Consider the following 21,062-nt stretch of genomic DNA (forward strand, 5'->3'; position numbering starts at 1 on the left):
ATATTTTTGATGAAAACTTTCAAAGGCATTATGTGATAGATGTGTGTTTAATCCTGAAGCAGGTTTGCCACAGACCTGAACTGGCAGCATTAGAACAAAATTCCTGAACTTCTAAACATCTGAGGCCCAAAATTCTAATCGGACCCAATGATGTCAGATCAACTGATGGTGGCAGGAACTTGAGGTTGGACCCTGCTCTGATTCTGCCCCACTCAAAATGTCATCTTAAATCTGGTGGGAAAGCAGTGAGTTTTTCATGGCTTGCCTCTCATGTGAAGGGAGCATAACTGAGGGAGTTCCCAAGTTACCCTAGGATTTCACCCAGTGTGCACTTATAAGGCCTAAAACGTTTACCAGTTCAGAAATCCAGGGAGACCCTATAGTGTGAGCAGAATCTTATTTACTGGTTTATGAGATGTAGTTTATGAGATTGCCCATCCCTAAGAAAGTGGTGATCAACCGCCTTCTTGAACCACTGCAAGCCATGTGGTGTAGATGTACCCATTGTGCTGTGAGGTATATAGTAATCAATTTAAGACGGGATCAAATATCTTTATTTTTAAACTAAAAGCCTCCCTCAGGAGCATAAGATTCCTTCTCCTTTGTCACATTTTTAGCCTGATCAGGGCCTTGGGATGCTCCTAACTAAGCAGTTTTGGCTCAATCCAATTGCTGCCAACCAATTGCAACTGTTGCCGCCTGAGGTGCCCTTAGAGTCATGTGCTGATTATGAAAACTATCCCACTCTCAGAATTTAGGGTGGACTTCTAGTCCACTCCACCAAATCTCGGCTGACACGGCAGGCCCATCAGAATTTCAGGCTTATCGTCTGTTCTTTGAAGAGATCTGAACACAACTTATTCAAGTCTATGGGCAGAAATTTTCATCTAGTTGGGGGGGGGGGGAGGGGAGGAGAGAGGGCGGAGCGGGCATGGGCCCGATTGCCGCCCGTGATCGGGTCTGTACCGTCATTTTACACAGGTGGGCCAATTAAGGTCTGCCCAGCATATTTCCCAACTTCCGTAGATAGCGGGTGTGTGCGGGCTGCAGCGGGCGTGTGCAGACCCCCGGGTCCAATGGCGACCCAGCAGTCTGTTTAAAAGAAGGCCTGGCAGCCTTTTGTAGGCTGCTCACAATGGCCAGTTCCAGGCTGCAGCAGGAGGGTTCGGATGAGCAGACCAGGCTGGAGGGTAGGCCAGCGGAGCAGGCCAGGGTAGGCCAGTACGCCCCTCATTTTTCTGATGACAGCCTTGCTGCCCTCCTCGAAGAGGTGTTGGTCCCCCAGGATCGGAGGAGGAGTCCCCACCACATGACGAAACATGGCTGGGAGGAGGTTGCGGAGGAGGTGAGCTCCTGCGATGTGGTGCGGCGCACCTGGATCCAGTGCCGCAAGCGCTTCAACGATTTGTTGTGCTCTGGCAGGGTGAGTACCATATTGGCATTGGGCATTTAACCCAGCAGGGAGCCTTACCCTCTGCAGCCCAGGGCACAGTGGTAATGGCATTTTGCACTTGCTGGAGGAGCTGACAGAGATAGAGAGTGCCCATGGCGCCAGCAGTCGGAGGACTGCAGGGGACCAGGCACATGCTCAGTTGGTGCCTGATGATGTGCCTCTGGAGTCGTCTGTGACGCAGCAGGTGCAGGAAATGCGGCCGGGTGTGCGGGAGCATCTGGGGGAGATAACTGAGGCTATGCTTGGCTTGGTCTCCGTGGTGGAGGAGTCCACGCGGATGCTCGCCAAAGCAATGAGCCATATGTCCGAGCGCCATGCGTCCTCCATGGAGAGAGTGGCGACTCTCGAGGAGAGGCTCCTCCAGGAGACCCGTCAGGGCTGCCTGGGGATGCGCTCTGACCAGCAAGCCCTCACATCAGCAATGACATCAGCTGGTCAGTGCCAATGTGGGAGATGGTCTAGGCATCAAGCTTCCCAGCTCATTGCCATCCATCCACGGTGAGCATGGAAGTCTGAAGCGACCTTGCATCGGCGCAGCTCATGCCTGTCGTCTCTGCGGGATCCTCTCAGGGTGCTCCAGGTGAGGTCAGCAGCTCCTTTGCCCCTCTCCCAGTGACCATTTCATCCAGTGAGGCTGCGAAGGCTAGGGAGATGCCAGCTGCGGAACAGGCAGCTCCCTCCCAGGCGGGGCCAGCACAGGGTCCATGGGTCAGAGGACGACCGCCAAGGTCATCGAGGCTAACAGGACTGCAGAGTCAGCAGGCTGGCTCAGGTGCCACTCTGAGCGATGGAGCAGCACCAAGACATAGCACCCAGAAACAAAAGCATAAGGCACCTTAGGCACACCACGAGTTTTTCACTGGTGCTTTTGCGTTGGCCCGAGATGAAGTCCTTATTATTTCTTTTTGACTGTTAACACTATTGTTTTCTCTTTGTGATAAGTTCTTTTGCTTCACACATTAAATGCAGATGTGTGACCATGGCTGAGGGTGCCTCATTTCTTCTGCGTGTGTGTGGTTGACAAAAGTATAATGAGTGATTTGTTGGATTTTATTTACAAGGCCCTTAGTTAGTGCTCCTGACCTGGCAGATTTTGCACTTAGGTGTCAAGTATCGAGGCGGCAGCCCAGGCTTGTCCTGGTGGTCCATCTGTGTTGGGCTAGCTGAAAGTTCGTTGGATTAATGCATCCCGGATGTCCGTGCCTCCTTCTAGTATGCCTGGGTCAGTGTCTACCCCCTCAGCATTTCCCTGTGCATGCTCATCCTCGGACTCACTGCTGGACTCATCGTGTGCAGCTGCAGCCACTGTGTCGACGTCTTCATCGTTCACCGCGCCCCCAGTTTCCAGCGCAAGATTGTGAAGAGCGCAGCATGCTACCACTATCACAGACACACGACCTGGGGGTTACTGGAGGGGGCCCCTTGAGCGGTCCAGGCATCGGAAGCGCATCTTGAGAAGACCGATGGTTCTCTCCACCACAGCCCTTGTGGAGGTGTGGCTCCTATTGTACCGCTGCTCAGCTTCTGTTCTTGGATGGTGGAGAGGCGTCAGGAGCCGCCTTCTGAAGGGATAGCCCCTGTCACCCAGCAGCCATCCATCCAGCCGGGCTGGAGCACTGAAGACCCTTGGCGCCTGGGAGTGTCTGAGGATGTAAGCATCGTGGGAGCTGCCTGGGTACCTTGCACAGACTTGTAAAATCTGCATCCTGTGATCACACACTATCTGCACGTTCATGGAGTGGAAGCCCTTCCTGTTGATGAAGGCACCGGGCTCACCTGCTGGCGCCTGGATGGCCACATGTGTACAGTCTATAGCAGCCTGGACACGGGGGAAGCCAGCAGTTGCCGCAAAGCCGCTGGCTCACTGTATCTGGCTTGCCTGGTCCCAACGGAAGTGGATAAAGGTCAATGCACACCTGAACAGAGTGTCTGTGACCTGCTTGACACAAATGTGGACAGCTGATTGGGAGACACAGCAAAGATCACCCACCAAGCCCTGGAAGGAGCCAGAGGCATAGAAGTTGAGGGCAGCTGTGACCTTCAGAGCCACTGGCATGGGGTGTCCTCCCACACAGTTAGCGGAGATCTCAGGCCCAATCATCTGACATGTAGTTGACTGTCTCCCTTGAGAGCCAGAGCCTCTTTCGGCACTGCATCTCAGACATATTGAGGTAGCTGCTTCGCTGCCTGTATACCCTGGCAGCAGGATAGTGGCGTCTTCTGTGGCCCCTTCCACCTTGGTCTACCTCTTGGCCCTGCGCCCATAAGACCATAAGACATAGGAGCAGAAATTAGGCCATTCGGCCCATCGAGTCTGCTCCACCATTCAATCATGGCTGATAAGTTTCTCAACCCCATTCTCCCGCCTTCACTCCGTAACCTTTGATCCCCTTACCAATCAAGAACCTATCTATCTCGGTCTTAAATACACTCAATGACCTGGCCTCCACAGCCTTCTGTGGCAATGAATTCCATAGATTTACCACTCTCTGGCTAAAGAAGTTTCTCCTCATCTCTGTTCTAAAAGGTCTTCCCTTTATTCTGAGGCTGTGTCCTCGGGTCCTAGTCTCTCCTACTAATGGAAACATCTTCACCACGTCCACTCTATCCAGGCCTTTCAGTATTCTGTCAGTTTCAATCAGATCCCCCCTAATCTTTCTAAACTCCATCGAGTATAGACCCAGAGTCCTCAAACGTTCCTCATATGTTAAGCCTTTCATTCCTGGGATCCTTCTTGTGAACCTCCTCTGGACCATCTCCAGGGCCAGAACATCCTTCCTGAGATACGGGCCCAAAATTGCTCATGATATCCTAAATGTGGTCTGACCAGAGCCTTATAAAGCCTCAGCAGCACTTCCCTGCTTTTATATTCTAGTCCTCTCGAAATAAATGCCAACATTGCATTTGCCTTCCTAACTACTGACTCAACCTGCAAGTTAACCTTAAGAGAATCCTGGACTAGGACTCCCAAGTCCCTTTGCACTCCAGATTTCTGAATTCTCTCCCCATTTAGAAAATAGTCTATGCCTCTATTCTTCCTCACACTTCCCCACGTTGTATTCCATCTGCCACTTCTTTGCCCATTCTCCTAACCTGTCCAAATCCTTTTGCAGTCTTCCCGCCTCCTCAATACTACTTGTTCCTCCACCTATCTTTGTATCATCTGCAAACTTCGCCAGGATGTCCTCAGTTCCCTCACCTAGATCATTAATGTATAAAGTGAAAAGTTGTGGTCCCAACACTGACCCCTGCGGAACTCCACTAGTCACCGGCCGCCATCCTGAAAAGGACCCCCTTATCCCCACTCTCTGCCTCCTGCCAGACAGCCAATCTTCTATCCATGCTAGTACCTTGCCTCTAACACCATGGGCTCTTATCTTACTGAGCAGCCTCCTGTGGGGCACCTTGTCAAAGGCCTTCTGGAAGAAGTCCAAGTAGATAACATCCATTGGCTCTCCTTTGTCTAACCTACTCGTTACCTCCTCAAAGAATTCTAACAGATTTGTCAGGTATGACCTCCCCTTGATGAAACCATGCTGACTTTGCCCTATTTTACCATGCACTTCCAAGTATTCTGAAATCTCACCCTTAATAATGGACTCTAAAATCTTACCAACGACCGAGGTCAGGCTAATTGGCCTGTAATTTCCCGTCTTTTGCCTCACTCCCTTCTTAAACAGGGGGGTTATATTAGCGATTTTCCAGTCCTCTGGGACCCTCCCTGACTTCAGTGATTCCTGAAAGATCACCACTAATGCCTCCACTATCTCTTCAGCTATCTCCTTCAGAACTCTGGGGTGTAATCCATCTGGTCCAGGTGATTTATCCACCTTCAGACCTTTCAGTTTTCCTAGCACCTTCTCCTTGGTAATGGCCACCATACTCACCTCTGCCCCCCGACTCTCTTGAACTTTGGGGATGTCACTCGTGTCTTCCACTGTGAAGACTGACGCAAAGTACCTATTCAGTTCCTCCACCATTTCTTTGTTCCCCACTACTACTTCTCCAGCGTCATTTTCCAGCGGCCCAATGTCCACTTTTACCTCTCTCTTACCCTTTATATATCTAAAAAAACTCTTGCAATCTTCTTTTATATTACTGGCTAGTTTACCCTCATATTTAATCTTCTCCCTCCTTATTTCTTTTTTAGTTGTCCTCTGTTGGTCTTTGTAGGCTTCCCAATCCCCTGGTTTCCCACTGCTCTTCGCCGCATTGTATGCTTTCTCTTTAGCTTTTATGCTGTCCCTGACTTCCCTTGTCAGCCATGGTTGCCTCAACCTCCCTTTAGTATGCTTCTTCTTCCTAGGGATGAATTTTTGCTGTGTCTCCCAAATTACTCCCAGAAACTCCTGCCATTGCTGTTCCACTGTCTTTCCTGCTAGGCTCATCTCCCAGTCAATTCTGGCCAGCTCCTCCCTCATGCCTCTGTAGTTGCCTTTATTCAACTGTAATACCGTTACATCTGATTCCAGCTTTTTCCTCTCAAATTGCAGGGTAAATTCTATCATATTATGGTCAGGCCCCTTGTGCCTGCGCCTGTTCTCCCACAGGTGGCTCCCCTGGAGGCTGAATGTGCACTCCTGGCCACCTACCCCTTCTAACCCTCCCTTCTTCCTCAGAGAAGCTGCCTCCAGTGGACAGATCAGCTCCCCAAACCCAGGCTAAGGGAAGGCTTCCTGAAACCTGCAGGCTCGGAAAAGATTCCTCACTGCAGGGTGCTGACCTGAAGGTTAAGAGTCTAGAAAAAGCAGCTGGGATGCGTTCTGAAGGACTGCAGATCACACAGACAAGTTTGAAAAACTTTCAACAATAAATACTTCACAGAGAAGATTCACAACCCCACTGAGCCCTCTTATCGGGCCCGTGGATTAGGTTAATACAAATGTCTCCTACCTGCCTGCCTGTTGCGCCCGTGCGCCGACCCAAAGATTGCACAGGCGCCAAAAAATCAACGTAGATTGATGACTAAAGGGCCTTAAGTGGCCTGTTAATTAATGGCAGGCATGTATCAGACTTCATCGCGCACCCACCCAGCGAAATATCGCGATGGTGCGCAGTGATTTCAGGACACTCCCCTGACGTCACCGGGCGTCATTTTACACGTGGACGTGCAGGTCCCGCCCCCCGCACGTCAAGCAGAAAATTCTGCCCTATAATGTAAAATCATAAGAGGCGCAAAAAATTAGAGCAGATGTGAAATTGAATCAACCAATTTCAGTAGCTTATCTTTACCTCCCTGGAGTTGAATATCTTGTGGTTATACTTCTAGATGTAGTTTTCACTGGAGGTTTATCTCCAAAATACCAAACAAACTGCAATGGGTCATCCTCTGTAGTTAATGCTGTGAATACGATATCAGAATAGGTAGCATATATAGTCTTGTTTGTAGAGATAGAAACAGCTGTAAAACAATGTAAAGTTGATTCATTTAAATATTTAAATCTACAATCTAATATCACAGAATTGTTACGGTGCTGAAGGAGGCCATTCAGCCCATCGTGTCTGCACTGGCTCTCCAAATGATCAAGATTAACAATACAGTGTCAAATTAGGAACAGTTTCATATGTGGGTACAGTGAGTACAGGAACATTGGAAACTATGTTCAAAGTGCTCAAACTCATTTTGCATAAGACACTTATGATCATCAAAAAAAGATTTTCATCCTGCCAGCTTAGCTGCTATTAAACTCTCATTCAGAAGCAAAAAGTAATATGCTAAGCCAGTGCATGAATCAGCCAGCTTATTCGCTCTTTTTAAAAATGTAGCATTCAATCATGTATTTGAGACAATAGAGGTTTTCCATACGCTGCATTCTGTAAAGTACTGCGGCATTGACGTAGGTTGAGGCCAGCCCCACTTTATTCCGTGCATTTACTGTGACATTGTAAACTCCAGCAGACAAAAACTTGTGCTTAATTATAGGACCTGAAACACAGAAATAGGTTCCAAACATGAATCGCATAAAAAGAACAATTGTGAAATTCTGCACAAGTGATCTTTTAACATTTAGTGCTTTTGAGTATATTGAAGCCCTATTCTGTTTTGTCTTTAACTGGATAGCAGAAATCAAATGTCTTTAAGAGATACTTTGTGCACATAAAGCCTTTGGCCAGCACAACATACACCTTATTTACCTTCATCTACATAGGAAGTCTGATCGCCCATGTTCCAGCAGTATATCACATCAGTTCCTTTACTAAGTAATGCACTGAAGAGAATTACTTCATTTTTATGAATCACGCTGGAATTCATGGTCAGTAACAGGCCTTCTGGAACCATTTGCACATAATAGGCACCAAGTTCATTAGTAGCATTGTAGAACTCATTGAAACTTGAGACTGTGATGTAGAACACGCCCTCTGACAAAGGAAGTTCAAATAAAGATGACAAGATCATCAGCAAAATGTAGGTTTGTATTTACAATTACATTACCAAGCTGGAAACAAACTACAAAAAGTAAGCAAAATTGGATTAATTGAAATAACCTTAACTGTGAAGGAACATTTTCAAAGAGTATGGTCAATATTTTTTTCCTATCTCCAGACTCCCCTGCTTTTCTAACCTCTGAACATCCTTGAATGTGTTATTACCTCCAAAATCCTTGCACATCTTTACTGTAACTCACATCTTTCCTGCAACTCCATGTTTGAACTATATCAATCAGGTTGTTGCCTTTGCCACAGCACTGCAGTGGCCTATATCCAAGTCGCAAATGAAATCCTATATGACTGTGACCATGGTAAATTAGCTCCCTCTTGATTTTTCTCTGCCTGGATGCAGTCTTTGTCAAAGTTGACCATGCTATTCATTAGCCAACTGGGTAGGATCCCCCTCACCTATTTCCATTCCTATGTATCCAGCCATATCCAAAGAATCAATCGCAATGGCTTATCCTTCTGCTCCCCCTAGAATCCCCCAGTGATCTCTTCTTGGCCTCTTCTATTCCTAGCTGCAAGGTATCCTTTCGCAACATCATTTGACAGCACCACATGTACACCGATGACACCCTACTCCACTTCACCATTACCTTCTCAACCTCTTCAATGGTCCTAATTTATCACATAGCTTGTCCAACACACAGTACTGGATGAATCAAAATTTCCCACAGCTAAATATTGGAAAGAGAGAAGCCATTGCCTCCATCCTTCCTTCCATTCTTCCATCATAAGGTCAGGAGTGGGGATGTCCGCTGATGTTTGCACTATGTTCAGCACCATTCACGACTCCTCAGAAACTGAAGCAGTCCATGTCCAAATGCAGCAAGGCCTGGACAATATCCAGGCTTGGGCTGACAAGTGGCAAGTAACATTCACGCCACACAAGTGTCAGGCAATGACCATCTCCAACAAGAGAGAATCCAACCATCGCCCTTTGATGTTCAATGGCATTACCAACACTGAATCCCCCGCTATCAACATCCTGGGGGTTACCATTGACTAGAAACCGAACTGGTCTAGCCATATAAATACTGTGGCTATAAGATCAGGTCAGAGGCTAAGAATCGTGCGACGAGTAACCCACCTCCTGACTCCCCAAAACCTACCCACCATCTACAGGGCACAAGTCAGGAGTGTGATGGAATACTCCCCACTTGCCTGGGTGAGTGCAAGCTCAACACTTAAGAAGCTGGACACCATCCAGAACAAAGCAGCCCACTTGATTGGTACCACATCCACAAATATTCACTCCCTCCACCACCAACGCACAGCAGCAGCAGTGTGTACCATCTACAAGATGCACTGCAGGAATTTACCAAGGCTCCTTCAATAGCACCTTCCAAACCCACAACCACTACCATCTAGACAGACAAGGGCAGCAGATAGATGGGAAACCACCACCTAAAAGTTCCCCTCCAAGTCACTCACCATCCTGGCTTGGAAATATATCACCATTCCTTCACTGTCGTTGGGTCAAAATCCTGGAACTCCCTTCCTAACAGCACTGTGGGTGTACCTACACCACACGGACTGCAGCGGTTCAGGAAAGCAGCTCACCAGCACCTTCTCAAGGGCAATTAGGGATGGGCAATACATGCTGGCCCAGCCAGCGAAGCCCACAATCCATGAATGAATTTTTTAAAATCCCTGTCACAAACTCTGTTCCCTTGCAACCAGCTCCACCCATGACTTGGCCACTGTCCGAGGCTAAACCAGACTGTTTGTATCTTTGGGAATCTATTTGATCTTGAGGTGGGCTTCTGCTCCCATGTCCTCTCCATCGCCAAGATTACACCTCAGTTCATCTGCTGCTGAAACCCAAATCCATACCTCCTTGATTCCAATGCTGTCCTGGCTGGCATCCCATCTTCCATCCAAAATAAACTTGAGCTCATCTAAAACTCTGCTGCCCAATCCTAACTCACACCAATTGCCATTCACCAATCACCTGTGTTCACTGAGCTACATTGGCTGCCAGTCCGGCAACACTTCCATTTTAAAGTTCACGTCCTTTTTTCCAAATCCCTCCACTGCCTCACTCCTTCCTGCCTTTTAAACAAAGTAGTTTAAAAAACAACCTTCTGACTCCAGCCCAGCTGCCCACTCCACCTACTGTTTTATGGCAACCAGTTCAGGGATAAGTGGACAGGCGGTGGGCTAGCCACCTATCATATTTTACATTGCCCCTCCCCCCATCAAAAACACACTCGGTGGGGGTCTGTAAAATTCAGCCCCATATGTTGGCAGCAACTTCTGACTTGGAAGCCAAATGACTCTGATTCTTAAGTATCAAAGTACACATGATGATTTTTATTTTGTGAATGAAGTTGTTTCATATTGTAAAACTAAAGCAATTTGTTTGAGCTAATGGTGCTCTCTTTAGTATTCCCAAAAGCAGTGCATTTGAAAGATGTTTCCATTAATTAAAATTCTCCTCACTGTCCCCAGCATAAATATATAAGTAATTATGACTGTAATTACATATTTAAAACTTTAAAAATTTCATTTTTTGCTCGTACACTGCATTAATATATTTTTCTCAACTCCCATTTGGTTTCCCCTTGACATGCTCATAAGGAGGAGATGATACCTCCTGTACTAGGCCTGTCTCATCTGAGGTGTGTAAGACAGGAAACATACTCACTCTCCTTTCAGTTTGACTTTCCTCTCTGGTTACCTGGCAGATCTGAAACTCACCATTCAAAACACTGCAGGATTGAATACACTTCACATCAATGCATGACAGACTGTGCCACTGAAATGTTATTTGGCAGAGAATTGATCGCATCTGTGAAATCAATTGGAGTAATCTTTTTGGGAATCGTGGATGTTAATCATCTGGGCAGAAACAACAAATAATAATGGTATCTGATGTGAGGGAGCCAAGAAAAAACAATCTGCAGACCAACCTTTGGTAAACTTGTGTCGTCCAGAAGCAAATGTACCATCAAAGCTACTCTGCACTCCACTGACAATAAGTAGCGGTGAGCCATCTCCAAAGTCAAATGAAAACTTCACTTCTTCAGAAAAGGTATGAACACTAAAGCCCAAGATTTGAGTGGCATAGCTACCATCTGGCTGCAGCAGAAGCTTCGCACTATTGGTATTAAAGGGGAATAATGCCTGTAAACCCACAATTGGAGTTCTTACTTTTACAATGTCTGGAAGCAATCGACTGAAAGGGCTGCTGTATAGTGGGCTGGAAATTATTACTTTTACAGAGTAGCTGCCTCCTGCATGTGCTTGGTAGTTAATTGTGCTAATAAGATCACCCCTGAGAAAAAAAAAGAAACATTAATTTGTACGAGAACCAACATTATTAAAGTATTGTGCAACAACATCAATTAACTGAATGTTACAAAACATATTGCATTTTCATTGAATGCCTTTATAATTTTTGCTTACCTTTCACATGCAATACAACTTCTGAATATATATAGCTATGATTTAAGCTATTGAAAAATTAATTCCCAAAATTTAAGAGCTATTTGTGAGACAAAACTGTGTTAGGTTACATCTATTCTTTAGTCAGAAGAGAAAAGGGGTGAAGAAAGTGACAGCTTAATTGCATGCGCCCAAATTTGGTTCTTTAAACTCAATCCCCACTGACGAATAGCATAAAACTATTAATTGAAGCTACCGACAAGTCTTGTACACAGACCTAGGATATGGATGTTTTAGGGGCATAATGCAGCTCACCTGTGCCACATTGGCATTCTGGCTCATGAGTGAGCCAAACAAATTCATTATTTGCATTTCTACAGCTCTTCAATGAAGGCAAACTGGATACCTTTATAATTGCTGAGCATGCAAGCTCAGACTAAACAGGCATGGCCATAAATTGATTAACAAATCAAAAGTGAAATGACCATTTCAAATCTGGCAGAAATAAAAAGGTGTGGTGTTCACTGGAGTGATACAGAACATGCTAAAAGGGTATTCAGAGGGGCAAAGGTTGACCTAATAAAAAACGTAACTTAGTTAAACCTAACAAGATTTTCTTTCAGTATCTTAATAGTTACAGGGCAGCCAGAGGAGAGGAACCTTAAAATACGATTGGAGTCTAAACAGATGAATAACATATAAAACAAGCATTCTAAATGGTTAATTACTTCATGTATTCATAAGGGACGAGATGAGCAACATGTCTTGTCCAAACATAGTTAATCTAAGCAAAAATAATGACTTCAATAAAAACAAAATGTAAATCCAAGAAACATTAGGCAAGCTCAAAGGCAATGGCTCAAATGATTAAGCATAAAAACACAGATACAAACACAAATAGTGTGTACTTTAATATATATCAGTGTATACTTACTCTTGAGTAAGAATAAATGGGTTGGAGTGAGGTACTGAAATGATCCACTGAAAAGTAACCTCTGTGCCAGTTTGTACTGATGCTGTTGCATTAATGTAGTCTTTGAGCTTGATCACTCTTGGTGAATTCAGAATCAATTTAAGACCAGTAATAGGCTCCTCAACAACAGCAATGGCTGCTGATTCAACAGTACTTACATTATTAGAAACTGTAGCATTCAAATGGTATTGACCAACAGCAGCATACATATGAGAAAAAACAAAATTCAAGCAATGAAATGAAGCGTCCAAGCAGCCGGTTTGGGAATCAAGATGTTGTGATTCGAAAAGGTTGTTTGTTCCATCCCCGTAATCTATTGCAATGATGTAATCTTGTTTGGGCTTTACTTTAAGCACAATGTTACTGGCCTTGTTCAGAGCTACTCGAGCCACAGTAATAATCGTACTCATTACAGGATGCTGAGCAACTGTGGTCATGCTGGCTCTGGCATGGCTCACTTCATTCTGCGCCACAACCTCAATACTTATTAAACCAGTTGAGTTTATCGCCATAATCAGCTGAAAGGAAAGAGTTAAGATTCTGGTTAAGATTTTAAAATATGCTTTGTAATTGCAGACCTTAGTTGCAACAGGTGTAACTAAGACATAATGAAAAAAAAACATTTCTTCTTTAGCATATGATATAGTTCCAACAAACAAGGCAAACCCAAAATAACGAGCTATCAAGTTTAAGGGTATGAAAGTTTAAGAAAAAGTGGGGGCACTTCCAATTATAGCATTTGGCTGATGAAAATTTGCCAAAATAATTTTTAATTCTCTCTGTTGATAGGAGAACTCTGGCATTTGATAACTTCCTCACACTCTTATGGAAACCTGACATTTTGACTTTGAAAGCCAATCAAAAAATGATTAAACAATGTCATCTACAAAGTAGCTACCCTGATTAAAAGGGGTCAAACACTTTGACGGATTGTGATTGGACAGCCATTGGTAGATATTTAAGTATGTTATACTGCCAAATAACTGCTAAGTATTTAGCCGCATCGAATATTATAGGGAGTTCATCAAAATTTTTTTTCCTACTGGTTAGGAAAGAGAATTTAAACTGATGGAGTAAGTCAATAAAAGGAGAATCCTTGCAGTGCAAGTGATCCTCCTTGAATTCTCCTTGTTTAACTGGTGATGGACTTAACTAATTTCATAATAAAATTTAAATTTTTTAAATATTGAATGTATGTGATCCAACATTTAATATAAATGCTTTCATAAAAATATCAATTTTATAACGTTTTACTGATTTTCAATGAAAAACACTTTAAATGCCCATGTGAAAATTGAAAATTTTAAATGGCAATTCATAAATTCTATTGAGAATTGAATCTTTATTTCCCAACAGAAGTCTTTCATTTAACCTGTTATGTTCAAAGTATCACTCCAAACGACAAAATGCCTGTCACGTGCAAGTATCACAAGTAGGACCAAAAATTGGCTTTTTGCATAAAATAAAACAACAAACCATAAAACGCCTCTGTTAATTGCCTACAATATATCTAAGTGAACAGATGAAGAGGACGGAGTTATTGCTGAAAGATCCTTTATCCATCATTAATGGCAATCATTTCCTTCCCAAGCTTAAAAGGAAATAGGACAAAAAATTAAAATCACATCTTGTTAAGGGGTGATCATCAGAGGAAAAACACAGATAATGCCTTAATTTAGCTACATACACTCAGCAGACCTGACAGGTGTGACCAGAATGGGCAAAATACTAAATCTCAACTCTGCATTAACCAATTTAGGTTGACAACTGAGACAGGAGTCATAAACACAAAGGCCAGGATTTTACGGCCCCGCTATGGCGTGTCTGCCCCGGTTGATGTGGCAAGCCATTTAAATCTCTATTCAGTTTGGTAGGACCGTAATATCCCGCTGGGCGAGAGGGGCCGTAAAATCCTGGCCAAAGTTTTTAAAGTCAGGAAAAAAATGTCTAAGCATCACAATCAGGCACTTGAACATGAAGATTATAAAAATGCTTATAAAAACAAATTTCTATTTTTATTTTATTTAATAACGGAAACCTCATTCCACCCTTGGATGAGGTTTAATGAAAACCGTAAAGACCTCCTGGCCAATTTGCCTGTCCGCCAACCATAAGGTTGGATGGGCTATGTAAAATGACAGACTATTGCTCCATTAATGGGCTTAATTGCCCTCTTAATTGTCAGCGGGCACGCATTTTGAAATTTATTAACAAAAAAAAACTTAAACACACAAGATTACAGTTACACAGTTAAATGGTCCACTTTAAAAAAAAAAGTTTGGTTTTTGAACACCACTGGTTTTCAGCTAGCCAGATTTGAGATACTTTACTGTATTCAAAATTATGAAGGGCTTTGATAGAACAAGTAGGGGGAAACTGTTTCCTCTGCTAAGTGAGTTGGTAATCAAAGGTCACAGATTTAAAATAACTGTGAAAAAACTAGAGGGTCAATAAGGAGAAATTATATCACACAGAGGAGAGTGATGAAAAAAATGGTAACAATGGTAAGCCTGAGGATTGGAAGCAGTTTAGAATTCTGCTAAGGAGAACAAGAAATAGGTTAAGAAAGGGAAAATAGAATATGAGAGTAAGCTAGTGAGGAACATAAAAACAGACTGTAAAAAAACTTCTGTTAGTATGTAAAAAGGAAAAGATTAGCAAAAACAAATCTGGGTCGATGACAAACAGAGTGAGGAGAATTTATAACGGGGAATAAGGAAATGGCAAAGAAGCGAAAATGCTTTGGGGAGGATTTTTCCCTCATTGGGTTGGCTTGGCGGAGGCGGTCGGGAAGCTGACCGCTGCCAGCGATCAGGGCCGGACCACTATTTCACGCTGGCGGGCCAATTAAGGCCCGCCCAGCGTGAAACGCGAGCGGCAGCACTGCCTGTGTGGGGATGCAGGAGGAGGGTAAGTGTGAACTTCACGCATGTGGGTGCGCGCTGGAAAAGATCCCTGAGGCACAGAGCTGCCTCAGGGAGATGAACAGTTTAAAACACCAAAAATAAAGATTTAAAAAATGTTGTAATACATGTCCCTGTCACATGTGACTCTGTCACATGAGCAGGAACAAGTTATAAATGAAATTTAAACATTTTTATTTTATTTTTATTTGCTATTGAAAACCTCATCCCGCCCGTGTATGAGGTTTTCTAAACAATGCAAAGGCCACTTGGCCTTTTCACCTGCCCGCCAACAGTGATAAATTTCTTTCAATTATCTTTTTAATGGCTTAATAGGCCTTCTAATTGTTGGCGGGTGCACTGCCGACTCCGGTGTGGGCAAGTGCGCGATGATGTCGGGACGCTCGCCTGACGTCATCACGCATCATTTTACGTTTGGTCAGGTCTGGCACACGCCCGCCCGCCAAGCTAAAAATTCTCCCCTTTGTGTCCGTCTTCACAGAGGAAAATACTAAAAACCTCCCAGAAATAATGGAGAATCAAGGAATTAGTGTAAATGAGCAACTGCAAGGTATTAATATTAGCGAAAAAAAGTACTGGAGAAATTAATGGCACATAAAGGAGCCCCTGAACCTGATGATCTACATCCCAGAGTGTTGAAAGAGGTGGCTGTAGAGACAGTGGATGCATTTGTGGTCATCCTTCAAAATTCTATAGAGTCTGGAGTGGTTGCTACAGCTTGGAAGGTGGAAAAAAATAACCCCACTATTTAAGAAAGGAGGGAGAGAGAAAACCGGTAACTACAGACCGATTAGCAGACATCAGTAGTGGGGAAATGCTATAATCTATTTTAAAGGAAGTGATAACTGGGCGCTTGGTTAATAATGACCTGATTGGGCATAGTCAACAAGGATTTATGAATGGGAAATATTGTTTAATAAACCTGTTGGAGTGTTTTGAGGATGTAACTAGCAGAATAGATAAGGGGTAACTGGTGGATAACTGGTGGATGTGGTATATTTAGCTTTTCAGAAAGCTTTTGATAAGGTCCCACACAAGAGATTAGTAAACAAAATTACAGCACATGTAATTGGGGGGAATATACTGGCATGGATTGAGAACTTTTTTTTATTGTGAGTTTTGCTGGCTGAGCCAGCATTTATTGCCCATCCCTAGTTGCCCTTGAGAAGGTAGTGGTGAGCTGCCTTCTTGGACCACTGCAATCCATGTGGTGTAGTACACTCACAGTGCTGTTAGGGAGGGAGTTCCAGGATTTTGACCAAGTGACAATGAAGGAACGGACGATATATTTCCAAATCAGGATAGTGAGTGACTTGGAGGGGAACTTCCTGGTGGTGGCTGCTGCCCCTGTTCTTCTAGGTAAAGAAGGCAAATGATATGTTGGCCTTCATAGCCAGAGGATTCGAGTTCAGGAGCAGGGGTGTCTTGCTGCAATTGTACAGGGCCTTGGTGAGACCACACCTGGAATAGTGTGTGCAGTTTTCGTCTCCTTATCTGGGGAAGGATGTTCTTGCTGTAGAGGGAGTGCAGCGAAGGTTTACCAGACTGATTCCTGGGATGGCGGGACTGACATATGAGGAGAGGTTGAGTCGGTTAGGATTATATTCACTGGAGTTCAGAAGAATGAGGGGGATCTCATAGAAACCTATAAAATTCTAACAGGACTAGACAGGGTAGATGCAAGAAGGATGTTCCTGATGGCGGGGGAGCCCAGAACCAGGGGTCACAGTTTGAGGATATGGGGTAGACCATTTAGCACTGAGATGAGGAGAAATTTCTTCACCCAGGGAGTGGTGAGCCTGTGGAATTCGCTACCACAGAAAGTAGTTGAGGCCAAAACATTGTATGTTTTCAAGAAGGAGTTGGATATAGCTCTTGGGGCGAAAGGGATCAAAGGATATAGAGAGAAAGCAGGAGAAGGCTATTGAGTTGGATGATCAGCCATGAACATAATGAATGGCGGAGCAGGCTCAAAGGGCCAAATGGCCTACTCCTGCTCCTATTTTTTATGTATGTTTCTGTGATAGTGGTTGTGGGTTTGGAAGGTGCTGTTGAAGGAGCCTTGGTGAATACCTACAGTGCATCTTGTAAGTACACACTGCTGCTACTATGCGTTGGTGGTGGAGGAAGTGATTGTTTGTGGATGTGGTGCCAATTAAGCAGGCTGCTTTGTCCTGGATGGTGTCATGTGTCTTGAGTGTTGTAGGAGCTGCACTCATCCAGGCAAGTGGGGAGTATTCCATCACACTTCTGACTGGTTCACTCCTGAGAACTGGTTAATGGACAGAAAACAGAGAGTAGGAAAAACTGGGTCATTTTCAAGTTGGCAGGTTGTGACTAAAGGGGTACCGCAAGGATCAATGCTTGGGCCCTAGCTATTCACAATTTACATCAATAATTTGGATGTGGGGATTAAATGTAATATTTCCAAGTACACAGATGACACAAAACCAGGTGGAAGTGCGAGTTGTGAGGAGGATGCCAAGACGCTTCAAGGGGATTTGGAGAGGCTAAGTGAGTGGGCAAAAATTGTCTGATGAAATACAATATTGACAAAGGCGAGGTTATCCATTTTGGTTGGGAAAACAGAAATACAGAGTATTTCTTAAATGGTGAGAAGCTGGATAATGTTGGATTTCAAAGGGACTTCGGTGTCCTTGTTCATGAGTCACTGAAAGCTAACATGCAGGTACATCAAGCAGTTAAGGAGACAAATGGTATGTTGGCCTTTATTACAAGAGGATTTGAGTATAGGAGTAAAGATGTCTTCCTGCAATTACATAGAGCCTTGGTGAGTCCATACCTGGAGAATCGTGTGCAGTTTCAGTCTCCTTACCTATGAAGAGATATCTTGCCATAGAGGGAGTGCAACAAAGGTTCAGTAAATTAATTGCTGGGATGGAGGGATTGTTCTATAAGCAAAGATTAAATAGTCTGGGTCTTTATTCTCTGGAGTTTAGAAGTATGAGAGGTGATCTCATTCAAACATACAAAATTCTTACAGGGCCCGACAGGATAGATGCAGGATAAATGTTTCCACTGGCTGTGGGGGTCTAGAATCAGGGGGCACAGTCTCAGAATAAAGGGCAGGCCATTTAGGACTGAGATGAGGAGGAATTTCTTCACTCAGAGGGTGCTGAATCTTTGGAATTTTCTGACCCAGAGGGCTGGGGAGGCTCAGTCATTGAGTAAATTTAAGACTGAGGTCAATAGATTTCTACATATTAAAAAACATCAAGGGATACGGAGATAGTGCAGGAGAATGGCGTCAAGTAGAAGATCAACCATAATCTCACTGAATGGCGGAATGGGCTCAAAGGGCTGAATGGCCTACTCCCATTTCTTATGTTCTTATGATCTGGAATGCTCTACCCAACAGGGTGTTGGAAATCAGATTGCAGAGGAGCTTTTAAAGACAATTGGGAATATATTTGAAGAGAACTCATTTGCAGGGTTATGAAAAAGCTGGGGAATGGGGCTAAATTGGATAACTCTTTCAAAGAGCCGACCCAAGCACAACAAACTAAATGGCTTTCTCCTGTACTGTATTATTCTATTCTAAGTCCCAGTGGCAGCTAATAGTTTAAAATGAATTAAGTTACAGCTAAAAGGTCATCCAATGTTAGCGGAGTGACCAAAACAGGAAATTAAGTGTTGCTTTCTGCTAAGCTAAGAATGAAAAAAGTATCAATTCTCGTATGGATTTTTTTTCCACCCATTCAAATCCTGGAAAAGGAACTCTGCCCTTTTCATATTCACAATAGCTGGTGTGTTAGCCATTATAACTTAACATCAGCAGATCTCAACAAGTAACATTCAGGACAGGCAAGACATCAAAATTTGAACACTGCACTAACAGACTGATATGCGGCATGCAATCACATTAGTTTTGTTAGTCAAAAAGAACAACAGCTTGCCAGCTGTCTTTGGAGTTGGGTCAGAGATGTCCAGAGCAAAATAATAAATTTTCACCTTTAAAAAATTCTCTTGTTATAACATGGGGGGCACAAATAGGAAAACATGTTCCATTGATTTGACCTTGAAATAATTTTACAATACAATAAATTTGGATGTTTTTTTCTTTTTCTGAAGCGTTTGTAATTTTAGTTGTAATTCTGGTTCATCCCAAATCAAAGGGATAAGTCCAGCTCAGAATGTTATCTTGTTTCGAATGCTTCTCTATTTCCACATAGTGTTGTATAACATTAGAATGCAGAGAATTTCTGCAGCATTATTACAAAATTAAAACTCCACTCATCTTTGATTGTTGTAAATACTTCACTGTTGAGAAAATCTATAAAATCACAGTATCACAGTATCTTTACAATGCAGAAGGGGGCCATTCGACCCATCAAGTCTGCACAGGCTCTCTGAAAGAGCATTCCACCTAGTCCCACTCCACTGCCTTATCCCCGTAACCTTGCACATTCTTTCTTTTCAGATAACAATCCAATTCCCTTTTGAATACCTCGATCAACCCACCTCCACCATCCTTTCAAGAAGTTTGTTCCAGAGTCCAACCACCCTCTGGCTGAAAAAATGTTTCCTCACATCACATTTACTCCTTTTACCAATTATTTTGAAACGGTGCCCTCTATATTCCCTTGAGTGAGAACAGTTTCTCACTATTTACCCTGTCCATACCCCTCAGGATCTTGAATACCTCTATCAAGTCTATTCTCAGCCCTCTTTTCTCCAAGGAAAACAGTCCCAACATCTCCAATCTATCCTCATAGCTCCAGTACTTCATCCCTGGAATCATTCTTGTGAATCTCCTCTGTACTTTCTCCAATGCCTTCACATCTTTCCTCAAGTATGGTGCCCATAACTGGATACAGTACTCCAGATGAGGCCTAACTAGTGACTCATACAAGTTCAACATAACCTCCTTACTCTTGTATTCAATGCCCCTATTAATGAAACCTAAGATACTATACACTTTATTAACTGCTCTCTCAACATGCCCTTCCATCTTCAATGACCTATGTACGTAAAAACCGAGGTCACTCGGTTCCTGCACCTCCTTTAGAGTCTCTCCCTTTATTTTATACTGCCTCACCATACCTTTCCTGCCAATGATAATCATGAGAATTCTTTAGTTAACATGGATAATTTCAACAATTAAAACACAGTAAACATAGTTTAATAAACTGAATTGTGTCATTGATTATTGCCCTGATGCAGAGATTTTGGTTTTCAGAGAATGCAATGCTTGCCTTGCTTTTACCTCTTCATTTTCTATCCCTCTTTGGTCCATTTCAGACCTTCACCAATTGCAGTTGAATGGTTGAACTACAAGCTGCTCGGACATCATTACCAACTCTTTCTGAACTGATTACCAGGATATGCACAGAAGAGATGGGGGGTGTTTGGAGCAGGGTGTAAGAAGGTGGGTGAAGGTCACCTGGTTACCTTCCAGTTCTCTGAGATCTCATTATGAAGGGTAACCTTGTCCACTTGATATCTGCCAGCATGATTAGGTCTGGAACTCAGTGACATGGGGATCCTACTACACACTGGTTCTTCAAAATGCTGTCACTACAGTTTGCACCTATGTTATATCATACCTGATTTGGACCTACAATAGTATGGTTCATTATGCCATCCGAGTACAGCCATAGGAAGATATAGTTTGATCCACTCCCAACTTTAGCATTCCATTTTGCAACAGAAGGTTGAAGTGGACTATAGGAAAAAATGGAAATAAATTTATACCAAATAGATCAAAATTACAAGCAGAAACTATGTTGAAAAGCAATGCAGGCACGGGTACTTTGGCTGTATCTACACAGTACAGACTGCAGCATTTCAAAAAGGTGGCTTACCATCACCTTCTGAAGGGTAAATAAGGTTGCGAAATAAATGCTGGACTTGGCAATAGTGCCCATAT

General features: G+C 43.6%; 1 protein-coding gene across 1 annotated transcript in view; it reads right to left on the reverse strand.

The window, feature by feature from the left end:
- Positions 1-11,126, reverse strand: part of pkd1l1 (polycystin 1 like 1, transient receptor potential channel interacting) — a 249,457-nt gene extending 238,331 nt beyond the window's left edge. Inside the window, exons 1-4 of the mRNA XM_078534059.1 lie at positions 10,801-11,126; positions 7,589-7,813; positions 7,260-7,379; positions 6,686-6,854 (exon numbers count right to left, since the gene is read on the reverse strand). Of these exons, the coding sequence (XP_078390185.1) occupies positions 6,686-6,854; positions 7,260-7,379; positions 7,589-7,733 (434 nt within the window). The 5' untranslated portion in view covers positions 7,734-7,813; positions 10,801-11,126. The remainder of the gene's footprint in view (positions 1-6,685; positions 6,855-7,259; positions 7,380-7,588; positions 7,814-10,800) is intronic.
- Positions 11,127-21,062: the final 9,936 nt, after the last annotated feature.

Source organism: Cetorhinus maximus, chromosome 3, assembly GCF_964194155.1.
Source record: "Cetorhinus maximus chromosome 3, sCetMax3.hap1.1, whole genome shotgun sequence".
NCBI lineage: Eukaryota > Metazoa > Chordata > Chondrichthyes > Lamniformes > Cetorhinidae > Cetorhinus > Cetorhinus maximus.